Source organism: Abramis brama, assembly GCF_963993115.1.
Source record: "Abramis brama genome assembly, chromosome: 10".
Lineage (NCBI taxonomy): Eukaryota > Metazoa > Chordata > Actinopteri > Cypriniformes > Leuciscidae > Abramis > Abramis brama.
The window spans coordinates 20961907-20986740 of NC_139972.1; the positions used below are offsets into that span (position 1 = coordinate 20961907).

General features: G+C 37.1%; 1 protein-coding gene across 3 annotated transcripts; it reads right to left on the reverse strand.

Moving 5' to 3' along the window:
- Positions 1-228: 228 nt before the first annotated feature.
- Positions 229-23327, reverse strand: kiaa0753 (KIAA0753 ortholog). Of its 3 annotated transcripts, none has more exons than XM_084125840.1 (17): positions 22915-23327; positions 22259-22790; positions 22076-22182; positions 21227-21289; positions 20880-21101; positions 20606-20798; positions 19200-19363; positions 18318-18448; positions 18085-18225; positions 17789-17878; positions 16983-17070; positions 16684-16737; positions 16364-16534; positions 15763-15838; positions 15431-15551; positions 6582-6803; positions 229-1560 (listed from the first exon to the last, which is right to left on the reverse strand). In XM_084125840.1, the coding sequence occupies exons 1-17, from the start codon at positions 23029-23031 to the stop codon at positions 1422-1424; spliced, it is 2631 nt and encodes an 876-aa protein (XP_083981966.1). In that variant the 5' UTR covers positions 23032-23327; the 3' UTR covers positions 229-1421. The 3 variants fall into 3 exon arrangements, with proteins under 3 accessions (XP_083981966.1, XP_083981965.1, XP_083981964.1); XM_084125839.1 differs by having other exon boundaries at positions 19194-19363; XM_084125838.1 differs by having other exon boundaries at positions 18318-18451; positions 19194-19363.
- Positions 23328-24834: the final 1507 nt, after the last annotated feature.

Genomic DNA, 24834 nt, shown 5'->3' on the forward strand with positions numbered 1-24834 from the left:
GGACTCGGCCTATTTATAGCAGGCAGGAAAACCCAATGACAAAATACTTTGACTCCAGACATTGCATTGAGTTTCTGGTAAAAGCAGCAGGAGAGAAACAGCCTGCAGGCCCAACAAGCAGAAAGATAGATTAACACTGATTACGCCGACTGAATGTAGGGAAAATATATATATAATTCAATTCATTTCAACTTTTTCTTTTAAAAGCAATTTAAAAGAGGCCAGGGAGATGCTTGAAAGAAACATTTATTTCCATTATAAATTAAATCATGATTATAAATACAATACAATTCAACAGTCGTCTTTCACAAGCAATAAAATCACAACCAAGAACAAGTTCATGCCGAACTGGTGACTATTTTCCTGTAGAGTCACAGCATTCATAATAATTCATGGCACCAAGCCTAGAATTTACTGGCAAATGCAGTTATGTTGTGCTATTAGTTTGCTTTTGGCACTTTTCACAAATAAGTAGGTTGCTGAACAGAAATGGAAGAAACCTGTGACTCACATCTGGGGGGTTTAAACTGCAGCTTGAGGTTAAGAAACGTTCCCTTAAATCTGCTCACTACATTAGAATTAAACAGTAATGGGACAACCGATACTTTTAAAACCACACAAAGACGCAGACCCTCATTTTAGATGCCTGAACTACACACTTTCTGATTAATTAGAGCCTTGGTTATATAAGAGCTGTAGGCGTGTATCATTTCTGCACACGGTTCCTATGGAAAAAATGTCTGTAAAGACTAGTGCCTGTGTGTCCTGTCCGGTGACATTCCCAGCATTACTGTACCTGCCCAACATCTGGACTCAACTGGAGGCCATTCTCCCCTCAGGCCCTGACACAATACCTCACCTATCCAATCACACTAGGGATCACAGCCAACATATGGAGAGCTTAGTGAATTAAAGACAATTAGCAACAAAACATATGCTTTAGAGTGAGGGAAATCAGTTCACAAAGCAACAAGTTTGTGTTCTGATGCAGATAGCATTAATGCCTCTAATAATGCTTATTCAAGAGGAAGTGAGCGATCCTCTAGTGTGAGGTATTTATGGATAACAGTGTGAATCTTAGAATTTCCAATGCATAAATAATGTAGAGGTTCTTTTAAAGCTTTTTTAAAGCAACTAACTACTACATTGACTAATGCACAAAGAAGGTTGCATGGATTATGACACATTGATGTGACATTTGTTAGCCGTGTGCTAAAAAGCATCTGTTTGCATTTAGAAGTCAGACCGCCCACTAAGGTTTCGCATTACAGCAAAAATGCCGGTCTGAGTAAACACTGACCGGTAAGTTCTATATTTAAAGCATGAAAACGTAATTCATGGGAAAAAAAACATACAAATATATAAACCTGGATATTACACTTTTCAATTCCGAAAACTTGTAAGTTGTTTATGAGGAGCTTCTATGACACTGATGTAGTGGGAGACTGCACAGGCTGGAGGAACTCTGACGTGAAAACAGCTTCCGCATACTCTTCACAAACATCCTGGAACTCTGCCGCCACATCAGCCAGTGCCTCGGCCATTAGCTCATCCGCCAGGCTGAGGGAAACAAGGGAAAAAAGTGTTACAATCTCACAGCGCTTACTGCTCAGTTTACTTTAAAGGGATAGTTCGCCCAAAACATTTTGAAGTATGCAGTTTCTGCGACACTAGTAGCACCTAGCAGAATTACAAAAATACAGTATATGCAAACGCCCCTTTTCCGCGCCGCGCCTCCCCAACCCAAACACAGCTCTTACGGGTGCTACATGAAGGCATGTCTCAATGGGTCAAACTAGGCTACTTTCAACGAAAGGTCCCAGATATTACAAATATTTTTAGTTGTATTGCTATGCGTCATAAGCTAGCAGCTGAGTGGGCTAACACTCTGTTTGAGGCTGTCTAAACTGGACACATCAAAGTCCACTGCAAGGAATTACATCACAATACCTAGTTTGCTTTGGCGTGTTCATGACTCGTTTAAATTTTAAAGGTCCCGTATTATGCCCCTTTTCACAAGATGTAAAATAAGTCTCTGATGTCAGTGTGTATGTGAAGTTTCAGCTCAAAATACCCAACAGATCATTTTTTACAGCATGTTTAAATTGTCATTTTTTGGGGCTCAGAAAAACGCGCTGTTTTAGTGTGTGCCCTTTAAATGCAAATAAGCTGCTGCTGGACGACCCAGGGGGCGGAGCTTCATGAGCTCGCGCTCAGTCTCTCAGGACAATTTCATCTTACGGAATGATGATAATATCAGAAACTCTCAGTAACGGTGTTCATTTCGAGTCGGACAATAATGCCTACAGAGTCAGAGTGCTGTATAGAGATGAAACAGGTATAGTTTAGTAGTTTAATTACGGTTATTATAACGTATTTGTCATCTGCTTGTATGTATCCATTATTTATTAATAGCCTACAAGTCTGCTGTCTGAATGATGATCAAACATATACTGATGAGTTTAATAAAGTTTATTGTACATCACACAAAAGATGAAGCGTCAGTTTTACTTCAGAAAATCACCGTAAGAGCTGAGTAAACACAGTAAGTTATAAGAAGTGCGCAAGTACATAAACGAATTTCGGTAGAGTTGAGGAAGCATTCCTGTGGGCGGAGGTTAGTCAAAAAACTGTTCTAGTGACGTCATTAAAGAAGGAAGTAGAGGGATGTAGTCCAAACGGGCCGTTCGATGTAGGCGACTTCTGTTAAATAAAATATCTCGCTTGGCATTGATCTTTGAGCTTTATAATTTTACAGATATTATTTATACTCTAACAACAACATTACACACTAACTAAAGTTTGAAACATGGGATCACGAAGAACGGGACCTTTAAAGATGTAAATGCAGTGAATTTTGGCTTGTTCTTCTGTAACCGAAGCTGAATGTCTTTTCTTATGTCATGGGTATCAGTCACGGTCCCACATTGGCTGAACACCCTCTGGCTCCGCCTGATACAGTAGCCACTCCCCAAACTCTCATAGCCCCTCCCCTTTTCAGCGCTGTGCTCGTTATGTTCTGTCTTCCTGTTTGTATTTCCACAGCATGAAGGTAAGATCTTAGAGATTTATGAATGATCCACAAATCACCAGCTAATTACTCTTTGACAGCAATGCCATAGAAATATACAGAGCAACCGCAAAACCGGAAGTTCAAACACAAAATTCTAAAAATGGCTGCATGCTTGTTTCTCTGGCGCATTCAGTAGGTTGAGCTGCAAAGAGATTGACAGATCTGAGCAGACCGTTCTCAATGTTTTAATGGTGCCTGGGGGATATAAACCCATTAATGTGATCCTAATAGTAGTCAATAAACAATAAACCACTTTAAGATAATGTATTTTAACATAACAAATAGTACGTACTTCCCCTTTAATCTTAGTTATTATAATTGCCTCATTCAGAATGAACATGTTTGGTATATTTTAGCGTCAGTGTTGTTATTGATCTACTATTGTATAAATGTTATAAATCTTATTGTGAACAATTCATTTGTGCATATGCTTCATTTATTAAATGTTTTGACCTCATAATGTTTAATCAAAATATATATTCCGGTATAAATCGACTTGTCTCAGGTGAGGTATCCAAACTTCTCCAATTATTTAATTCGCCACATCTCAAAATCAAATCAACAACTGAAGCATAGATCCAACAATTTTACTTTTTGAAAATCTGTTTCACTCAGAAGTACATCACAAAATATAAGAATTAGGAAAAGATAAGTCACTACTTCGGTTTCATCATGACTTTTAAGATATAGAAATATTATAATTAAATTAAATAATTAAATGTAAAAATAATAATAATAATAATAATAACTAATAAACATGACAAGCACATAAAATTACAAAACCTTAAACAAATGAAAAAGAAAAATGAAAATCTAAAAATAAAAGGTAATAAAATTCTAAGTATTAATAAATACAATACTAGTATAAAAATAATAAAATAAAACGGTTTTGTGATCTTCCACCGTTAAAAAATAACGGTTACTTCTTTCAATACTTTTAGAAAAGAGTCCAAGGCACTTCTTCCAGTACAAAAAAAGTAAAAAAGCTATTATTCACAGTATGCCTAGTGTCACAGTTTTTTTTTTTTTAACTGCACATTCAAAAAAAAGAAAATACTTCTGTCTATGTCTTTAGGACAGTGATAAGATCATCTAAATTCCTCCTCTGAGGCAAATATTCCTCGGCGTAAAGAGCAGAGCTAACCAGAGAGTTCAGTCAGTCTGTGCTCACTCGAGGCCTTGACTGCCTTCAAGGCTCTTATAACCCACAATGCACTGCAGACTGACAAGTGCCCGCACCCATTCCCAGCAGCAGCACTAATTGCCATGACATTTCAAATCTTCTCTATTTCTCTAGAATAATAACCATTCAGAGTCTCTACGGTGCAACACTGACCTCTGCAAAAAAAATAGACACTCAATTTCATTTTATATCCGTGCAATAACAAAAAATGTCAAGCCGCAGCACACAGGTAAATATTTTCACTTTTTGATTCCTCACTTTCTTGCTCCCGTAAATTATTTTTACAACAATTCTTCTCGCCACCCACACAGCACATGGCGCGAGGATCAAGTCTGACAAATGAGACCTCAGCTCGAGGATCAGATTCTGGCTTTAGTGTTCCTCTTCCCACCGCTGTTAAAAGTGTGCTCTCTGTGAACTAGAAGGACTTGATAAATATCCACCGCATTGCACCAACTTAAAAATTCTGTTAAGTATGCTAATGGTGAGGTGGGCGTGCAGGAGCACTAGTGGAACAACAAAGACGCTCATTTGCACAGGAGCACGCTCTACATTAGCACCCATCAAAAAACAGCTAATATTTACATTTAAAATAGCATCGTGTGCGAGAATCATTATAGCCGAGAGGCTGTAAACAATCTCAACTCCTACTAGCGGTGTCACTGTGGGAAACACGCTGAGGCTTATGATTAATCTGCTGTTGCTCTGAGTGCAAATAGAAGAGCTGAGCTTTTAGTGTTTATACATCCAGGTACATGTCTTAAGCACAAATTACATATGTCAGGAAATTGCAGAGATCAGTGCTGAATGAGTAAGAGTCAATGGGACACATGCACACTTCAGCTTCCATACACACATAATTCAGTTGTTTACTGAAGTCACTGCATTAAAATTCAGATAATGGCAAATAACATTACAATGGCAAATACATTATGGTTCTTGACATCATTTGGCATCTAAATGAAAAGTAATGCAAGATTCCTTTCCAACCCAGGCTCATTGAAAAACATGCCTGTGGTTTAATTTCTGAAAAATATTACATTTCACAACACTAAAAAATGAAATGTCCAGTAACCAGTATTCAATAGTGTTAACAAAAGCAAACGTGAGATGAAAATTCATTTTCTGAAGTAACCCCACCATTTTAGCTTGCGTCTAGCTCTTTTATTGCAGCTAAGTGCAATAATGTAGCAGGCGTGCACCGAGCAAGTTTACCATGTCGGGAAAGCCATAAATGTGTCAAATTGTATTTGTTTAGAAACCATGCACTATGGCAATAAGAGTTTTGAGGTCATAATATAGTACTGTGCTATGAAACTAATTATTAATCAATAATCTGCCCCTGTAATCTTAATTTGTGTGAAAAAATAAAAAAATTGTCAGTGTTTTACTTCCACAGTGCATATACATGTTCTCCAGTCACTAATGTTACTAATATCCTTAACGAATAAAAACAATAAACTAAGTTAAGATAATGTATTTTAACATAACAAATAGTACATACTTCCCCTTTAATCTTAGTTATTATAATTGCCTCATTCAGAATGAACATGTTTGGTATATTTTAGCGTCAGTGTTGTTATTGATCTACTATTGTATAAAAGTGTGTTATAAATCTTATTGTGAACAATTAATTTGTGCATATGCTTCATTTAGTAAATGTTTTGACCTCATAATGTTTAATCAAAATATGACTTGTCTCAGGTGAGGTATCCAAACTCCAAACAATCCAAACAATCATTTAACTCGCCACATCTCAAAATCCAATCAACAACTGAAGCATAGTCTGTGCCCTACAATTTTACTTTTTGAAAATCTGTTTCACTCAGAAGTACACTTTACAATACATAGGAAAATATATGTCACTACTTCTGTTTCATCGTGACTTTTAAGATATAGAAATATGAAAAAAATAATAATAATAACAAATAAAAATGACAAAAGCACATACAATTACAAAACCTTAAACTAAAAGAAAAAAGAAAACTGAAAATCAAAATGAAAGGTATTACAATTCTAAATATTAATAAATACAATAATAGTATATAAATAAAATAATAAAAAAAACAGTTTTGTTATCTCCCACTCCCAACGTTAAAAATTAACAGTTACTTCTTTCTATACTTTTAGAAAAAGTCCGGTCATTGAAAAAAGACAAAAACGAAAAAAAAAAAAAATTGTTTTACTGCCACAGTGCATTTACATGTTCTCCAGTCACTAATGTTACTAATATCCTTAACGAATCATGCATTTTCATTTGAGTTCTTTCCACACTTTAGTTTTGATTGATATGTATTATTAATAAAGAAATGATTAGATTCAAACCTGTCTGCTATTGCCCAGGGATTGAAGCTCCCCAAAGCCTCATGTGAGACCAGGCATAGGAAGGCATCATGGTTCTCCCTGTATTTCTGGATACTCCTCTGCATGCTGGGCGGCACAGTAAGGTACGTCCCTCGTGTGCTTTCCCCTCCAGCTGAGACTGGATTCCTGGGGTCATTTAGAGTTAAACACTCCTCATCTAGTATCGACGTGTCTGATGCAGCCCTGTAAACAGAAGAAAAAAGAAATTCTCATGCATTTTGCTCACTCTTTCATAAAGGTCATATCATTTCAAATGTGTGCATCTAAAGACAACAGAAATTATTTTCAGGTTTACTTGTTCTTGTCTTGCATGCATAGCTAAAGGCTACAAGGCTACACCAAAGACAGCACAGTTTGTAATATAATTTTATTCAGTATTAAACAATCCGATTACAGTACTCAACAGAATATATATATATATATATATATATATATATATATATATATATATATATATATATATATATTTTTTTTTTATTTATTTATTTATTTATTTATTTATATTTATTTTTATATATATTTATTTATTTATTTATATATATATTATTTTATGCTCACCCAGGCTGCATTTTTTAGCAAAAATACAGTAAAAACAGTAATATTGTAAAATATTGTTACAATTATAAATATCGATTTTCTATTTTAATATATCTTAAAATATAATGTATTACTGTGATGGCATTTCACTTTCACATGATCCTTCAGAAATTATACTAATATGCTGATAAGGGACATTAAAAAATCTTAATTATTCGAAATGTGGTTAAACAGAAACATTTCCAATAAGCTCATCATGCCACCATTCTGTTAAGGGAATTATAGAGTGATACAAACACAATCACAACAAATGAATCCTCTAAATTAATATTCAATTTTGATTTAAGAGGTGCTAAATCTGGAATCAAAAGCACTCTTGTAAAATCTCAACCCCTCCCTCAGATCACTTCCATGTGAGCTCAGCGCACCAGCCGTCTCATCTGGACCACACTGGGAACACTTGGTGTTAATCAGACTCCTAAAGCACACTTTCCACCTTCATATTTAGCAGCAGAAGTAAGAAACACCTCACAACTCCTATTCCAGGTTGCCTTTAAAGGGGACATATCATGCCAAATGCACTTTTTTAGCCCTTAAATGCATTTTGTTGTATATTTGGAGTGTTTAGAAGTACAGAAAATATGAAATTATTCTCTTCAGGTGCTTCGTTGATATCTTTATATTCTGTTTTGGTCATATTTTTCAACCTGTTCCGATTTTTCCGTTATCTATGACGTTTTTTGAACTATTACGTCACAGTATTTGCAGCGGAACTGCCAAATAAGGACATTGACTTCCGGCCCAACACGAGCAATCCGCCATTTTTATTTCTCGCTGCAATTTTGTAGTCCAAGCTAAAGGATGCAGAAGTTACGAGAGGGTAAGTTAAAATGTTCGGTTGTTGGATGTAGTAACCCACACGCTTCATTACACCGTCTAATGTAGATGAACTGCTGCGCTTGTTACAGGACGCATGTTTAACTGAAAGAACGAGCAGAGAGAGAGACCCGGTCGCGCGCGCGCTCACTCTCTCTCTTCAGAGCCAGGCGAAAGTGTAAACAAGACATCACCGTCTCCAAACTAGACGCTGTCTTGCCCCCTCTCCCTCGCACATATTAATCAAAATAAATCGACACGGTGGTAAAAGGTCGGAAGACCAAAGTTTCATGTGTAAATACAGTACACACCATTGCGATACATCCATATGAAGACGTTGTTCTTCAGGTTCGTCGTCTTCATTTTCATCTCGCTCCGGCTCCGACTCTTGCTCGAACATGTAAGGCTGGCTGGACAAGTCTTCCGTTGTTGACATTTTGTTAATAACGTGTGAATAAAAAGTTTCTGTGCCGCTAGATAATCGTATCTCTGCTATCAAACTACAAAAATGGCCGAACGGGGTGGAGTTGAACCGAGTGTGGGCGGGGTATGAAGTGTCTCAATTGCATTTAAAGAGACCGCACCAAAACGAGTTGCTCTCAGACGCACATCAGAAAGGGGTAGAAAAGGGGCCTGTGGAGCTATAATAATGAGGAATTCAGACCCAAGCATTGCAGTTCCGCTTTATATAGACTACAAATGTATGATTTATATGTAAAAAGGAACAATTTAAAAGCATGATATGTCTCCTTTAATATAAATATTGGACGCAAGCTCAGTCTAGACACTTAAAGCGCAAGGCCTCCAAAAGCTCACAAGGGCCATTTATTCTCTAATGGAATATTATGGTGGCCGGCGCTGCTATTGTACAATCACTTCCCCTTTACCGTTCCCGCAAGGCGTCTCTTTGTGCGACTAATAGAATACCGCTCTGGCTAACAGCTACCTCAAGCGTTTAGAGCGTGCTGTGGTACTCTAGAGAAGTGAGGAATTCACCGCTGCTGGGAGAATAATGTCAAACTTTGAGCAGTTGCACAGTGCGAACAAAAACGGGTGAAAGGACGGTCAAGGTAAACGCTTAATTTGGGGATTCAAATTAGAAGGCGTCCCTTCTGTTAATGTGGTTATGCAAGCAAGAAAGGTCATACGAGGTTCTGAACGCACATGCAGTTCTGTAAGATGTAAAACAAGCATGCACACGCACAGTGAAACGGACAAAGGCACGCTGGAGAGCCAAAAATAATGACCAAAATTTCTCCCATTCCTCCTTTCAACACAAGCTCCAGCAGTCACAATCAGAAGAAAAAAAAACACTGTCAGAGCTCCACATGTGATTTATACGAGCAGACACAATGCTGGGCTGACTTGTGAATGCGTTCCAGTGCGTTTGGCCGATAGCATGAGGCAAGGGAGATGTTAGGAGAACTTTTTCTAAGGGAAGCTTAATAAACAATGAGGAAGCCAATAACAAATGGGGAGAAGTTAACACATATAAAACAATAACTATAGTGAATTTTACACTTCTCCAGAGTGCCACAGCATGCCTTAAGGGCAATTAGCAGGTTAAAAGGACGGTGAAGCACCATCTAGTGAACCTCTTCACAGAGAATGTGAATAAAAACACATTTACAGAAATGCATATTTTCTATTTCTATTCTGTGCAACCAGTGTAAATTGATTCACAAGTAAATTACTTTTGTGATCCAGTCCTTTCAATGAAAAATTCACCACTTTTGACAAACGAAATCACAGAATCAAAATGAATACAGAATGGATGTTCATATGCAAATGTGTGGTTAAGGATACACATTTGTGTAATAAATTATTCTAAATAAATAAATACCTCATACATAAATAAATGTTAAAAAATAAATTATATTTTTATATTATATAAATACATTTTACATACATAACATTGCAGGTGTGTCATTCTGTGCTTTTTAAATGGCTGACAAAGCTTACAAGATCGAAACATTGCTTTGAAGTTCTTGCAAGGAATACAGAATGGATCAGAAAAGCTGCAGACCATAGACGGGAGTGATATAATGGTGAAAGGCAGCAGTAATAAGGTTGTGCAAACAGAAATGAGACGTGTAAAAGTCAGTGGATGAGATTCTGGACGACCAATGCTCTATCAATATTCAGAAGCCAGAGATCAAAACCAATAAAGCTAAAGGGCTCCAGTTTTGTGGTTTTCATCCAGTGAGATGGCCATAACCAGCAGCAAGGTTACCGTCAAGGAGCCGGAGAGGGAGATTGGCCAGACAAGGTTAGATGGAGAAAGAGATGGAGGAAAAGAAAGAGAGATGGCGGTATGAATTAAAAGGTTAAAGAACAGAGAATGAAGATCAAACCGAAAGAGGCAGCCTCACCATGAGCTCTGCATTGATCTCTTTAAGCTTTGAATGAGAAGTGGGGGATCAGACACTCTCTTAGATGTGTTGGTCACTCTATTGTTGAGACCTCCAACACCCATAACCTCTTTGTGCAGATGCAGACACAGGACATTATAAGATATCACCACTTATGAACTATCACTCCTTTATGATTCTGTTCCTGACTCTTCTGCATTAGAAAACCTCATTCAGTAAGAGTTTGTTGCAGAGTGTAAGATTTAATAGCACTCGACTGCAAAGCAAACAAGATAAATTAAAACAAGACAAATCTACTTTGTAGAACTATTTTCTATTTCAATATATTTTAAATTGTAATTTATTCCTGTGCTGGCGAAGCTGAATTTTAAGCATCATCACTGCAGTCTTCAGTGTCACATGATCCTTCAGAAATCATTCATATTTGGTGCTCAAGAAACATTTATTATTATTGTTGAAAACAATTGTGCTGCTTTATATTTTTGTGGAAACCATTATGCAGTTTTTTCATGGTTCTTTGATGAACATAAAGTTTAAAAGAACAGCTATTCTATTTGAAAATAGAAATCTTTTGTAACATTATAAACGTATTTACTGTCACTTTTGAACAATTGAATGCGTCCGTGCTGAATAGAAGTATAAAATAATAAAAGCCATTTAAGTAATTTAATAAAAGTAATTTTCCAAAATGTAGTAACTCGCTACATCTCTGAAATTCTCCTCTCCTCTACAACCACTTGTATGTGCCGCCCACTTTTACTCATGGATAAGATAGATACAATCAAATACAGTGCAAAATGTTTCAAATGCCATTTTGTCTAATTAAAATATCAACCTAGGCATTCAAAAAATTAATTGTGCAGAATGAGAATCCACATTGAAGACTTCCTCTCTGTCTGTGTATTGTGTGAAATATTGATGTTGAAAGAGTGCACTAAAATGGACTAGAATGGAAGAGGAGTGGCTGGTGATTTCAGTGCACAGATTGTTTGATGCTTTTATGATTGATAATGCTTCTCCCCTGGGTCCCCTAACATTCCTTTTCTCAAGCCAAAGTGGTTCTCTGAATAATCATAACAATAAAAACTAAAGCTAAAAAGCAAAGCCACACTGCCAGCTCTCTATTGTGCTGAAGTAAGGACACACACTGCCTCTATGCAACCAACCTAGCAGTGACAAATGAACAGTGTGCAGCCTTCTGAATCCGGGTATAAATCCGGATTATATAATATCAGTTTGTGTGTGCCATTTACAAACTCCACAGTGTTTCCGTTTCAAACAGTGTGTTGCCTTCACAGGTAATCAGATATTAGACAACAAATAATAAGCTCTGCGTGCTAATCAACATCAAGGCCCAATATCCGCTCTTCAAATAACCTCCCATGAGCATGTGCAACACCGCCAAAAAGCCCCCAGTTGTTGCCCCCTCTAGTGGCACATTTCATACGCAAATAACATTTTACTGGTTTCCCATCATAAATCCTCTGTTCGGCCTTGGCCTTTAGTTGCTGTACTAAAAGCCGAGTAATTACCATAATGCTTTGCATAATTCATTTTCCACGAGTTTTATCTTTCTCGGCCACATCCGCCAAATAATCGTCCATTCTGATGTAAATAAGCTGCAAAAAGGATGTAAAATGCTCACTGAGAGTTTGATTGCACCATTAGGTTGATTCTAATATATAAAACTGTAACATCAGGAGAGAATTAACGACGGACGCCAGAAGAATAAATGACATTAAGAGACAGCTGATGAGTAGATTGGCTGTAACTTTCTGATCAACAGTGTAATGTCCATTTGTGTGGCTTTTAAACGAGCAGCAGTTGCCAAATTGTCATTATACTGTGCAAGCAGGATGAAGGCAGATATGGACACTTCTTTTGGATGGATTAGTCAAGAATAAGTTGCAAAAAGCTTTTGATGACAGCCATTTCCTAAGTCAAAGAAATTAAATATTGCATTACGTTGGCCAGCTGGCAACTAGACAAGGATCCTGAAGTGATGTCAAGATTTTGTCCTTTAAAGTAAGGTGATAGCACTGAGTGTAATACAAGTTGCTTTGGATACAAGCAACTGCTATTATTACTTACTAACTACAGCACTGTGGGAAAAAGTTAGTGCACCCCATTAAGAAAACAAAGTGTTAATGTGGTTCAACTAATTTGTACTTCATTTTATCTAACTGATGCACCTGATGTATTGATTTAAAAAAACAACAACAAAAAAACAGGTGTACTAACTTTTTCCATACAAAAATTGGTTACTTCTGTTAAGTTACACAAATCACTAGTGTCATTTGTCAAATTATAGTGCTTTTTATCTATTTACATTGGTGAAATTAAAAACCAGTATGTAAAAAACACTTTCATGTAGTGTATGATTTTTTTTTTTTGCATATTAGAATGATTTCTGAAGGATCGTGTGACACTGAAGACTGGAGTAATGATGCTGAAAATTCAGCTTTACAATCAAGGAATGAATTACATCTAAAATTGCAATAACACATTTCACAAAATTACTGTTGTGTGATTTCACAAAATTACTGTTATGTGATTTCACAAAATTACTGTTATGTGATTTCTCTACTGGACAACTGTCAGTATAACTGATAGACCCTTGATCCCTGCATCCCTTTCAGTCACTGCTGCTCACTGGATTTCTCCAGAGGGATCTTGATCGTGGTCACAGTCATTGCTCATGTTTCAACACAGACGAAAGAGAGACTGAAGAATAGCCTCCTTGTGCAGTGATATTTCAGAGCCAGTGTTTTCTGACAGCATAAAGTGACTAGCTAAGGATAAATAAATCCAAACAAAGGTTCAGATCAGGGCAGTGGAGAGTACCCATGGCCCACTCAGCCTGTGGCATCCACGCTTGCCCAAATACCCATGGTGAGTGCGCTGGAATATGGGGAGAGTAAACAAATCTCCAAGTGGGCCTCATCAGTCCTTATGGTTACCGTCTGGGATGTTAATTGACTGTTTACATGCAGAGGTATGGTAACACAAATATTACTATAAAAGGACTACAGTGCCTTGTCCTCTATCTGTACCGGTTCCAGATTGAAGTTGGTGCTTTTTTTGTTGGACAAAGATAGTCAGTGAAGCATGATGCTCACTGACCTGAGACCAGTGAACAAATGCCCAACACTGCAGCACTGTATGATAACAGAGAGGCAGCAGCAGTTGGCAGCCATATCTCATTCTCCATCCATCCATCCATCCATCCATCCATCCATCCCCTATTGTAATTGTTAGCATTTCCAAGGATTAGCATTCTCCCCTAAAAGTGATCGGGCAGACCAAACAGTAAGTCGTAGAGACTTGAAACTTTGAGGGATGGTAGTACCCACCCTGTCTACAACGTCACCAAGGCTCACCCCAATCGGCCCGATGGTGGCGCTACAGCGATCAAAAGTACGTAATGGCTTATAACCCCTAAATAGTTTGTAGTAGGCTCAAGTGTTTTATATCGTTGGAATCCTTGGCTCAAGACAAACAAAAAGTTTTTTTTTTAAAACCTATTGAACAAAAGTTCAATAACTAGCCCTAGGGGTTTCGCCCGATCGGAACCCAACCAGTGCAGAAAGATTCTCTAGAGTCTGATTTCGATTGACATCCGCGGCGGGATGCCAAAACGTTTGAAGTGGCCATGGCCACTTTTAGTTTTTTGTATGTGTGTGTGTGTGTGTGTGTGTAAGCATGCTTATTGAGCATCAAGTATTATTGTTCAAGCCTTTCGTTTCTGTGTGTGTGTTTTAGCATATTCTTTTTTGTGAAAATTTTATGGTGTCAGCTGTACATTTCAGGTCAACATAAACCCTAAAAGCATAAATGGCATAAAACTCTTGAACCCCATTATTTATTATTGTAATGTGTATTATTTCTACTTATACACTTACATGTAATATATATTATAAATTATAAAATGTAATATATTTTGTATATAATATTCACATGTAGAAGCTCTTGTGCTAGATTTGATAATTTGCTGTGTAAAAAAAGTTCACCCAATGAAAGTGTAGGGGTTTTATTTCACCAAAGTCGATAGATAAAACTTATTAGACCTACCACATACCAATAAACACATTACACCTACCAATAAATATTCAATAGTCATTCAGTGACAGAAATGTGACATTTTGTCATTTTGTAAAACTCAGCACATGAAATACAGCATATACTATTACACATACTGTACGCTCTCTACTATTCACTGTCACACTTACATCTCTATACTAGTTTGTACCTTTGAAACTTTCTATTGCAGCACTCAGAATGATTTGCTTGTGTTGTCGCTTTGATAAAAGCATTTGCTACATGAATATATGCAAATATAAATTATTAAAAGGTGTACTGATCATTTTAGTCAGAATGTAGCAGACAGAATACACACTTGGAAAGCTTGTAGACACTGCTGTAATTCCCTGAGATTAGACATGAGATGATGCTTTGAAGTTTGTTTAGACATTGTGCTCCTATGTTGAGAGAAAAAGAAAGTGGAGGCTGAATGTTTACACTGCGTTCACAGAGCTGAAGGGCCTTGCTGCGAGCTGAAGCCGAAGAAGAGAAAACATTTTAATCTTCTAATGCATCTATTGAACCTGTTCCACTAAATTTCCCATCTCTCTCGCTTTAGACAACTCTCACACTCTCAAGACTGTCCCTATTTATTCTTTTATTTTCCTCATTCATTTACTGAGCCACAGCTGCTGCCAAAGCTTCGGGCAGAAAGAAGCGAGGCTCCCGCTCTCTCTTGGCAGAACTACAGAAGGAGGAGGCGGAGGGAGAGAGAGCTTTTACCAGCAGATATTTTAGATTTTGATTTCCTTGTGGCTGTTATTGAATTCTCCTTAAACAGACTTATTATATTATATATTATTATATTACAGTGCAAAAAAACACTCTGGTCAATGTGTTGTTCTTCTGCAAATTCAAGTAAAGACTGATTAAATTGTGACTGATCCAAATGTGCCTGGCATATACGCAGTCAATACACTCTAAAACCAGCCGACAGTCACTCACCCAGTCTCCACTGGCTTTTGCAGGAGGATGTCGGCCGAGCCGGGTGCATTCAGGACTGGTTTCGTCAGTCGGATTGGCTGAGGAGAGGCTGGCCTGGAGCTAGAAATATTCCTCAGATCGTCTGCAACACACAAGACGTGTTACACTGCTGCCATCTGGTGGATATCACTGTCATATCAGCCAAACAAAATGCAGAGCACATACTTGTCTGTCTCTCTGGGGACAAAATGGGGAGATGCAGAGACTGACCTTCAAATGCTCTCAAAAGGACAACTGATTACTATTTTTGTCAGGAATGAATGCGAATGGCCTGTGTGGGTACTGTGTCTCACCTGTGCCTTTTTCCCAAATGAGAGGGTCTGAGTATGAGATCATAGCAAAGCGTCGACGCACATCTTCCTGGTCTCTCTGAGTAACAAAACAGAGCTTTATGTGTCGGCCGATTTAATACATCAGTTTATATTTTTACATTTTGACCCAATCAAAATGATGCAAAGAAAATAAAAAAAAATTGTCCCCAGAAAAAAAAAAAGTTACTAATAAAAATAAAATTACTAATACAAAAACAATTACACCTAATATATAATACTATTTATAAAAGTTTTTAATAATTTCTTTTTTATATAATAATTATAATAATTTCATATTATAATTGTTATAATAACAATTTTTATTATTATAATATTATAATAATATATAATTATTATAATAATATATAATAATAACAATAATAATAATATTTTTTGGTTTTATTTCTAACCATTTCTTTTTTTTATATAATAATAATAATTATAATAATTATAACAAATAATAATAATAATAATAAAGAAACATATCAAGTTCAGTCCATTACATTACATCATGGACTGAACATTGGCATAACTCCAACCTCACAAATCTTATAATCTCTGTCTTTATCTCTCACACACTGACCTCTATCTCCTCCATCCTCAGCAACATGCTCTCTAATGTGGGGCCCTGCAGCTTCCTCTCAGCATCAGTCTCGGCCACCTGCTGCCTCTCCGTCACCCACAGAGCTTGAGCTGCGTCCTCCAGAAGATCCTCCAGAAGAGCTTCGCTCAGGACATCCGCCCTGGCCCCAGGCTGCCAGCATTTACAACACAGCATAGCGTAGTCACATTCTCACATTTTCTTTTTTATGTGAACTTTTTTAAATTGAATATGGATTGAAAAGCCTCGGTGCTCATCCAGGAATACGAAAGCAAGTTTTAGAAAAGTAATGAGTTTCTCACCTTATCTGCAACCTTCAGCCGCTCTCTGAGAGTGTCACTTCCTGCTTCAACCACCTGCCGCACAAGTATGAGAAAGAAAAGAAACGAACAGAAAGAAATGACTGTCTATTCACATCAATGCCAACATACATGCACAACAGCTGTTCACAGCGTGCCCGAGGGGAAGAACATACAAATATTGTGGAAAAACAGTCCAATGGTACACTCGGTCTTGCAAGAGATTAAATCTCCTGCAGATAGACTCACTATGTCAGACATTATTTGGGGGGATGGGGGGGTCATCAGATGTATGCATTTACCTGTGCTCGATCCAACAAAGGCTGAATTCTCTCTTTAACGGCCCGCTCAGCTTTTTCCGCCCATTGTGTCGGGGAGCCCACTGTGGTCCTACCATGCCCACATATTAATACACATCAATGATAACATGCACTCAAAAATTCAATGAACAATTAAATTGAGGAAAACTTTACAAAGCAATTAAAGAATTTTCAAACAAATGGTTTGACTAACTAAATTTAGTTATGCCTACTACATGCAAAGGACTGAGCAGAATTTTTTAATACATACTAAATGTTTTTTTTCTAGCATACTAAAATTTAGTGGTATATTTATTAAGTTAAATTAACTACACAGATTTATGTAAGCTTGTTTCTGCCACAGAATAAAAAAATAAAAGAGGTCATTTTGCGAGTTATATTTCACAATTCTGAATTTATAACATGCAATTGTGACTTTTTATCTCACAATTCTGACTTGTTTTCTCACAATTGTGAGTTTAAATCTCTAAAACCTCAAAATTGCGAGAAAACAAGTCAGAATTGTGAGTTTTCTTCTGTGGCGGAAACAAGCTTCCATACATATGGATTGCATTTTTTTAATTTCCAGCTTGTCTAGTCTCTCTGTATTTTCAAACATCATTATTCAAGTAGCCTCAACGTAAATTGATTGTCAACTTGCATTTTGATTGCACCCAGTTAAATTTAGTGACAAAATGTTCAAGAAATGCATTGCATGAGCTCTTTTTAATGAACTAAATTAAAAAAGCACAAGAATTCATTTTTTGCGTGCATAGTTAAGTATAATAATGAAGCAGCTGCTGTTGTACCGGAGTTTGTTAATGCGGTCAGCCTCTTCTTTACTCAGACGATTCAGCTCTCTCAGTCTGTCTGCAGTCATCCGGTCCAACCAGGCTTGCCTATTGCAAATGAAAAATGCACAGCAATGAACATCAACTGCGGTCACATACTCAACAGTGAACAAGAGCATCTCACAATTGAGGATCAGAGTGATGATTGTTTATATAAACTAAGCCAGGTAATAATTATTTAGAAATTATATTTTTTTCTTTGGAAACTCCTGAGAAATATCTTAAATATCTGGAAGAGAGGGTTCACTATATACCTGAGGGCTTCATTTTGGGCTTGTTTCCTATCATGTGATAGGAGCTGTGTACTGGAATTGGTCTGTGGCTTCTCCTTTACAGGGCTCTTTTGAGGTGAGAACAGACATCTGGGCTCTGGCCGGCTGGACACAGCACTACACCTGTGTATATATACATACATTTGAGTAGAACACAAAGGTGCAACCATGTCAAGTCTGAATAAGTAACAGATAAGAGGGTTGGATGTACTGACCGTGGGCGAGGAGGAGAGTGAGGAGAGGTTGGCATCCAAGGCACAGTGGGCTCTTTCTGGGGTACCTGGTTTTCTCTTAGTCGGGATGAGACAGTGGGCTGCTGGAAGCTGGCATCACGAAGATGACCCGCCTGCTTAATTTGAGGCATAGTGTGTCTTTTATCACTGAGATTATTTTGAAAACTGTCATCTAAAATCCTCCAAAATAAGATATCAACAATCATACACTATCATTAAAAAGTTTGGGGTTGGACATTTTGTAATGTTTATGAAAGAAGTCTCTAATGCTCATCGAGGCTGCATTTATTTGATCAAAAATACAGTAAAAACTGTAATATTATGAAATATTAGTAATTATTAAGTAACTCTTTTCTATTTTAATATATTTTAATTGTAATGTAATTTATTCCTGTTATGGCAAAGCTGAATTTTCAGCATCATTACTCCAGTCTTCAGTGTCACATGATCCTTCAGAAATCATTGTAATATGCTGATTTGATGTGTTTAAGAATGATTTATTATTATTATTATTATTATTATTATCAATGTTTAAAACAGCTGTTCTGCTCATATTAATATTTTTGTGGAAACCATGATAAAAAAATGTCAGAATTATTTAATGTTCAAAAGAACAGCATTTATTTGAGATAAAGCTTTTGTAACAATTTAAATGTTTAACTGCTACTTTTGACCAATTTAATGCCTCCTTATAAAAATATTAATTTCTTTAAAAAAAACATACTAACCCCAAACTTTTGAATGTTAGTGTATCACATTAAAGTAAAAAAAGTACTAAATTACTATAGTAGTAAAGTACTACTATAACTAACTATAACTATAACTAACATCACTGAATTAATAATAAAAGAAAAAAACCTTAACATGGTCTGGGTTGATGGCACTGGTAGTTTTGTTGGGTTTCTGTGCTTCTGCCTCTCTGAGTTTTTGATGGTGTATGAGGCTCTCTAGCCCTGCCTTTAGAACTTCATTGCGCTCCTTCACCAAAGCCTGTGAGGTCTTGTGGGATTTCCCTGCCAGTCTGCTGCCTGCATTCATTAACAAAAATATCAGATTTTATTATGCAATACCCTGAAACCAAACTCACTCTACAAATCATTTTCACATTAAATAAATAATGCAATATTGATTTTATTTCAAAATACAGGGGCGCAGAAAAGTATTTGTACATTTTAGACAGTTTAGTCACATAAAAAAAGACCCTTTTAAAAATGTTAAAAAAAAGAATACAAAAACAAGTAGCATCTGCAAATAAAAGCTGCTAGAGCTTTTCTAAGAAGAAGTGTGTTTGTGCTTTAAAATAAATAAAAATTAATTTCTTTAAAATAAATGCAACCTGTTTTGATATAATTTTAAGTGTGTAAACACAAAAGTAAATTTGTTATAGTTTAAGTGCGGCTTAAGTGTCCAAATAATTTTGGGGGCCTGTGCACTTTATGTACAGATTGGGGTTGAGCGACTTCAGATTTTTTTCTTAGTCGACATTTATGTGATGAAAGTCGAGTCCACGTGGACTAGTCGCTGATGACGTCATTAACAAATAAGCCTGAACCTCCAGCTGAGACTCGAACGAGGGTTGCCTTGAGCACAGCTATGGCATATAACACAGCACTGCCCACAAGACTATTGCTGCTACATAAGTTTATTTTTATTAGTTCTTTTGTCTTTGGGTCATTATGTTTCTTACAGATTTCTGCTCGATCTAAATCAGATAGATAAATCAGCACAGTAAAGATTACATTTACTAGTGAGAGAGCGATTGCGATTGGTGGGGGCGATTGTGGGTTTTAGTTACTAGGAAATATATGCTAGAACTTTTCACTTTCTAAGCTATTTTATTGATAAATCACAGAACAGTGTTGACAATACATTTCTGCGCTACTGAATGTTTCTCTGTGCACGCAATCTACTCATGATGGGCGAGCTACTATCTGTTTGCGTGTTACAATGCAGCAGCGCATTAGTTTAGAACGGCCATTAACTTATGTGTACAATAAGCTGTTTAACACGTGCATTCTCTCGATCAATTTTGAGCATTCAGATGGTATAATCAAACATATCTTGTGGAGCGCTCTCGGAGTATGCATTTATTTGTCATTTTAAAGTGGACTTAAAAGATTTCTTATCCTGTTGCGCCCTCTATAGGCCATGATCAGCGACTAGTCGACGTGGAAGAGCATTAAAGTCGACTAGTCTATGCAACCCTTAACAGATACAACACCAAAAAGCTTTTTGAAAAATGAACGTCACCCTTGGTCGTCATGACTCACCACCAGGCTTTTTTGCAACAGCTGACTTTTGGGGTCTTCGTGAGGTCCTCTCAGCTGGGTCTCTGGCAGGACGAGGAGGGGACATGCTGCGGGCCCTGACCCGGCTAGAAGTCTTTTCCACTGGGTTGACAATCTGCAAATCTACGTCTCTTTTCCTGGGTGCCTCCTGCTTACTCAGTGCTGAGTCAAGCGTCTGAGGAATCAAACACAAAAAACATTAAATAAGGTTTTGTATTCATTTTTGCATTTTTGCAGTGTGTATTTAATTAATCACCTCTAATTTTTGCAGGATGTCGAGGGCTGTCTCTGGTACGGTAGATCCTTGTCCCGCCTGTACTTTGGCTGAGCAGAGAGAGAGCTGGCGAATCAGCTTACCCAGCTCTTTGCAGTGGGTGGGCACTCTGCTCTCTGTAGGGTCCGACAGCTGGTTGATAAAAACCTGCATGGCTCTTACAGCTCCCCGGTGAGCAGCAGCCAGTCTGTCCATTGCCTTGGACTGAGAAGACAACCACAGAGACATTTAAAGCCCCTGCATGTCTCATTCATGCACTTCAAAATCAAGCTAAAATTAAAATTAAACCCTTTTGATATTGATTTGTTGGGTAAAATAAACTTTGGTACCTTTTGGGTGTGTTTGACATTCTGGGAACGCAGCTTGTCTAGATCCTCCTGTATCTGTTTAATCTTGAAAAGAGAAACAAAACAGTCCCGTTGTGAATCTCTAAAGCCTCCTTTTCATCTCTGACAAATGACAGACCAGAAGTCATTCAAGGGAGAGTAGCACAGGAGCTACGTGGTTTGTTGTTGATATGCGTGTTGCAGAATTTTCAGATGCAACTTGAGCCAATAAACTGTATGCGACAGATGTTATGTATTCTAATCAAAACTATAAACGTGTGAGGTTTCTGTGTGGATATAAATGTTTGAGGTTAAAATTACCAAGATTTTTGCACTAAAACATTTATTTTTAAAACTATTTCTGTGAAATGACTGGCTATGAATTATGTCTAAAATAATTATTTTGTAATTATTACAAAATTATTTACATTAATTAGCAGTAGAAAACCTACTATGCTTTTCTTTGAAATGTATTGACGGTCATATTATTTGTGTGGATATTTTTATAACTTAAAAATTCTGAATGCAGAATTGTGAATAATTATGTCTGAAATAATTGTATACATTTACACTTTTAAGGACAAAAGTTATTTACGTTAATTAGCTCTAAAAAAATCTACTATGCTTCTCTTTCAAATGTATTGGCAGTCTTTTGTTTTGTGTGAATATATTTATTCATTATTTATTTATTTTACCATGGTGAATAAGCAGAGAGTAATGAATGCTTCATGACCAATTTGAAAGTTCTGTGCGACTGTCACTTGAGGGTGTCACTAAATTCCTCTTCAGTACTCTTAAATACTTCATATTACTGTGCCGCCATTCTGTACATGAATTGCAGTGCTTACAGACCTGCTGTTGTAACACATAGATGATACGTGCGGAACGGGCTGCCTGCTCCTGCCGCCGGATCTCTATCCTGTGCTTCTCATCAGGCTCCAGAACCTCAACCACACGTCCTGCAGAAAACCCACATGCAAGCCTCCTTAAAAGCGAAAAATATATAATTTGGGTGACTAGGAATAATAAGAATACCTTTATTAACCAACTGCTCTATCCTTTGAACATATGTGCTCAGTTCCTTCTGTAATTTACGGATCTCCTGGCTGAGTTGAGGTTCATTGCTGTTGACTCTCGGATCAAGGTCTTTGGTGGGTAACGGGCCCTGTTTAAGTTGCCTGTTGGGATTCTGAGGAGTATAAACAAGCACCTGATCCCCGTTTTTTATTTGCTTCTTTGGACCTGACATCTTTGGGTAGACCAAATGAGGACTGTGATCTATGTTGCTTCTTTCAGGGCTGATAATCTGGGATCTCTCCGCTGGTTCAAGTGAGGAACGGCTGATGGATTCCTGTCGTTTCCTGCGCAGATCTCTCCTGGCGAGTCTGACGGCAGCCTGCAGGCGCTCTTCTGAGAGGACTGAGAGGCGTAAGGAGCTGCTGCAGCTCTCCATATCATCCTGCCTCTCTAGACGGGGTATAAGTTTCTCTATCACGATGGGAGAAGGGGGTCCCACACCGGTGGCTCGGTTAAGAACACTGGGTGCCGCTATGTTATTGAACTGAAGCTGTGATCAGAAGAATCAGAACAAATGAGAATCAAGAAGAAGCTTGTTCATCAACATCAAAATCAAGTTTGCATAAGTATACAGCATGCAGCATCACACACATGTTCTTATATCAGTACAGTACCTGTGTTTGCAGACCAGCTATTTGAGACACAGGGGAGCCTTTTTTAATCCATTCACGGTTCACAGGACCCACTTCACCAATGGTCATGGCATATCCCCTTTGGAAATCAGAAATCATTCTGATAAAATCTTATTTAAGAGCTGTCTTTATGGAAATAACAAACTAAATCAATCCCGCTTGAGTAATCCTTTACAGAGCAACTAATTATCTACTGACTGTAAGTTACCGATCGATTACAAAAAAGAGAGATTGGTTTATCACACGAAAACACAGTAAATGGACGAGTAAATCAGTGGTATTATGTTTTAACATGACAGCCAGTTGGTAAACAGCCACTAAACTCAATATTTGTTTATAGGAAGTGTCCGGCAGTTTAAAACACCGCCATGACAACAGAACACTTCTTCGTGATTATCTGTCAGCTGTTATAATTGAGTTCGTGCATGTTGTCGCCCCCTGCCGGTCTGAGGTACTGCCAGCTCGCACTGCGGTCTGATGTGACCCAAAATGTTGAATTTATTTAAAAAAAATTTGGGGGGAATGTTAAATATTTAAATGTATTGTTAATTTATGAATGTTGTATTAAGAAAAAAACAACTTTAGTTTTAGTAATTCTTAAAGTTATTAAAATAGTTGCAAGATTAAAAAATCTTACAATGTTATAAAACATTGGCATTTTTATTGACATTTCTGTTATTTGAATTAATTCGAATATAAATATATATACAGTAGTAGTGAAAATACAATTACAGATATCAATAAGTATAGTTTTTACTAGTTGAAATTCAATTGTTGATATCAAGAATTAGCATTTTAACTAGTGAAAATAGTAGGCCTATTATAGATATCTAGAAATGTAATTTTTACAGGTAAGAATAGCTATGGTAATGAGTCATACGAGGTATGAATCAGAACTGGATTTCCCAAACTCCTATTTTAGCGCCAGTATAGGCCAAAAATGGAGGAAGAACATCCAGTCAGAGAAACGCCTCCTTGTTTATTTATTTATTAGTTTGTTTGTTTTTGTTTTGTCAGTTTCCACAAATCCCTTCTCTCGATTGGAATGTTCTCTTTTATTCTGGACGGCAAGGGCAGTGACTGTAACATCTATTTTGCAGTAGGCTATTATTAAACACGTATTTATACCGATTTCATCAGGCTCCGAAAATTCTTCAAAAATAACAAAAAGAATGGCCTTCTCAGCTGCCATGGTTGCAACTCTTGCTTCATCAGAACAGGGTGTTCAACGCATAGATATACATAATAAAGGCTATTTATTTATTTATTTAGCCTTTATTATGTATATCTATGGCAGAGACGGCTCTGCGTGAGTGGTGTCGACAGTAACGTTAAATACAAGTACTCCACAGCGACTCTAGGGGTCGCTGTTTGAGAAAAACGGAAACTGCTTAGTGTGCCTTTAAAATGGTCAGCATACATTGCATTGGTTAAAAATCTCCTTGCATTTTTCTATATAATATTGCAGTATAATATTGCTATTTTTAGGAATGTTGTTCCAGGACTAACACTTGGTGAAATCAGTCATAGAAGGATGGAGTTGTAGAAGTTGAGAGAGCCACTGGCATTGAGTGAGCAGCGCCCTCTACTGTTTGTCTTTTTAACAAGATGAGAGATTTGTTCAGGTGTATTCTCATATTTTACATGTAGTTCAATTTGGCTATTGGCACTATAGTAGAATAAAAGTATATTGGTGTGAAAGATCACAGCACAGACCTTGAGTTACACAACAGCTAGTGGATTAAAAAGACAAGCAGGTAATTTAATTATGATTAGCAGTGTGAAAAATCAAAAGAACCAAAATATCTGTTAGTGAAAGACAATGGGCAAACATCAAAATCCAGATTAGTCTTCATGAGGTAATAAACATAGTAAAAATAGAAAACTTTATAAAGAATTTGC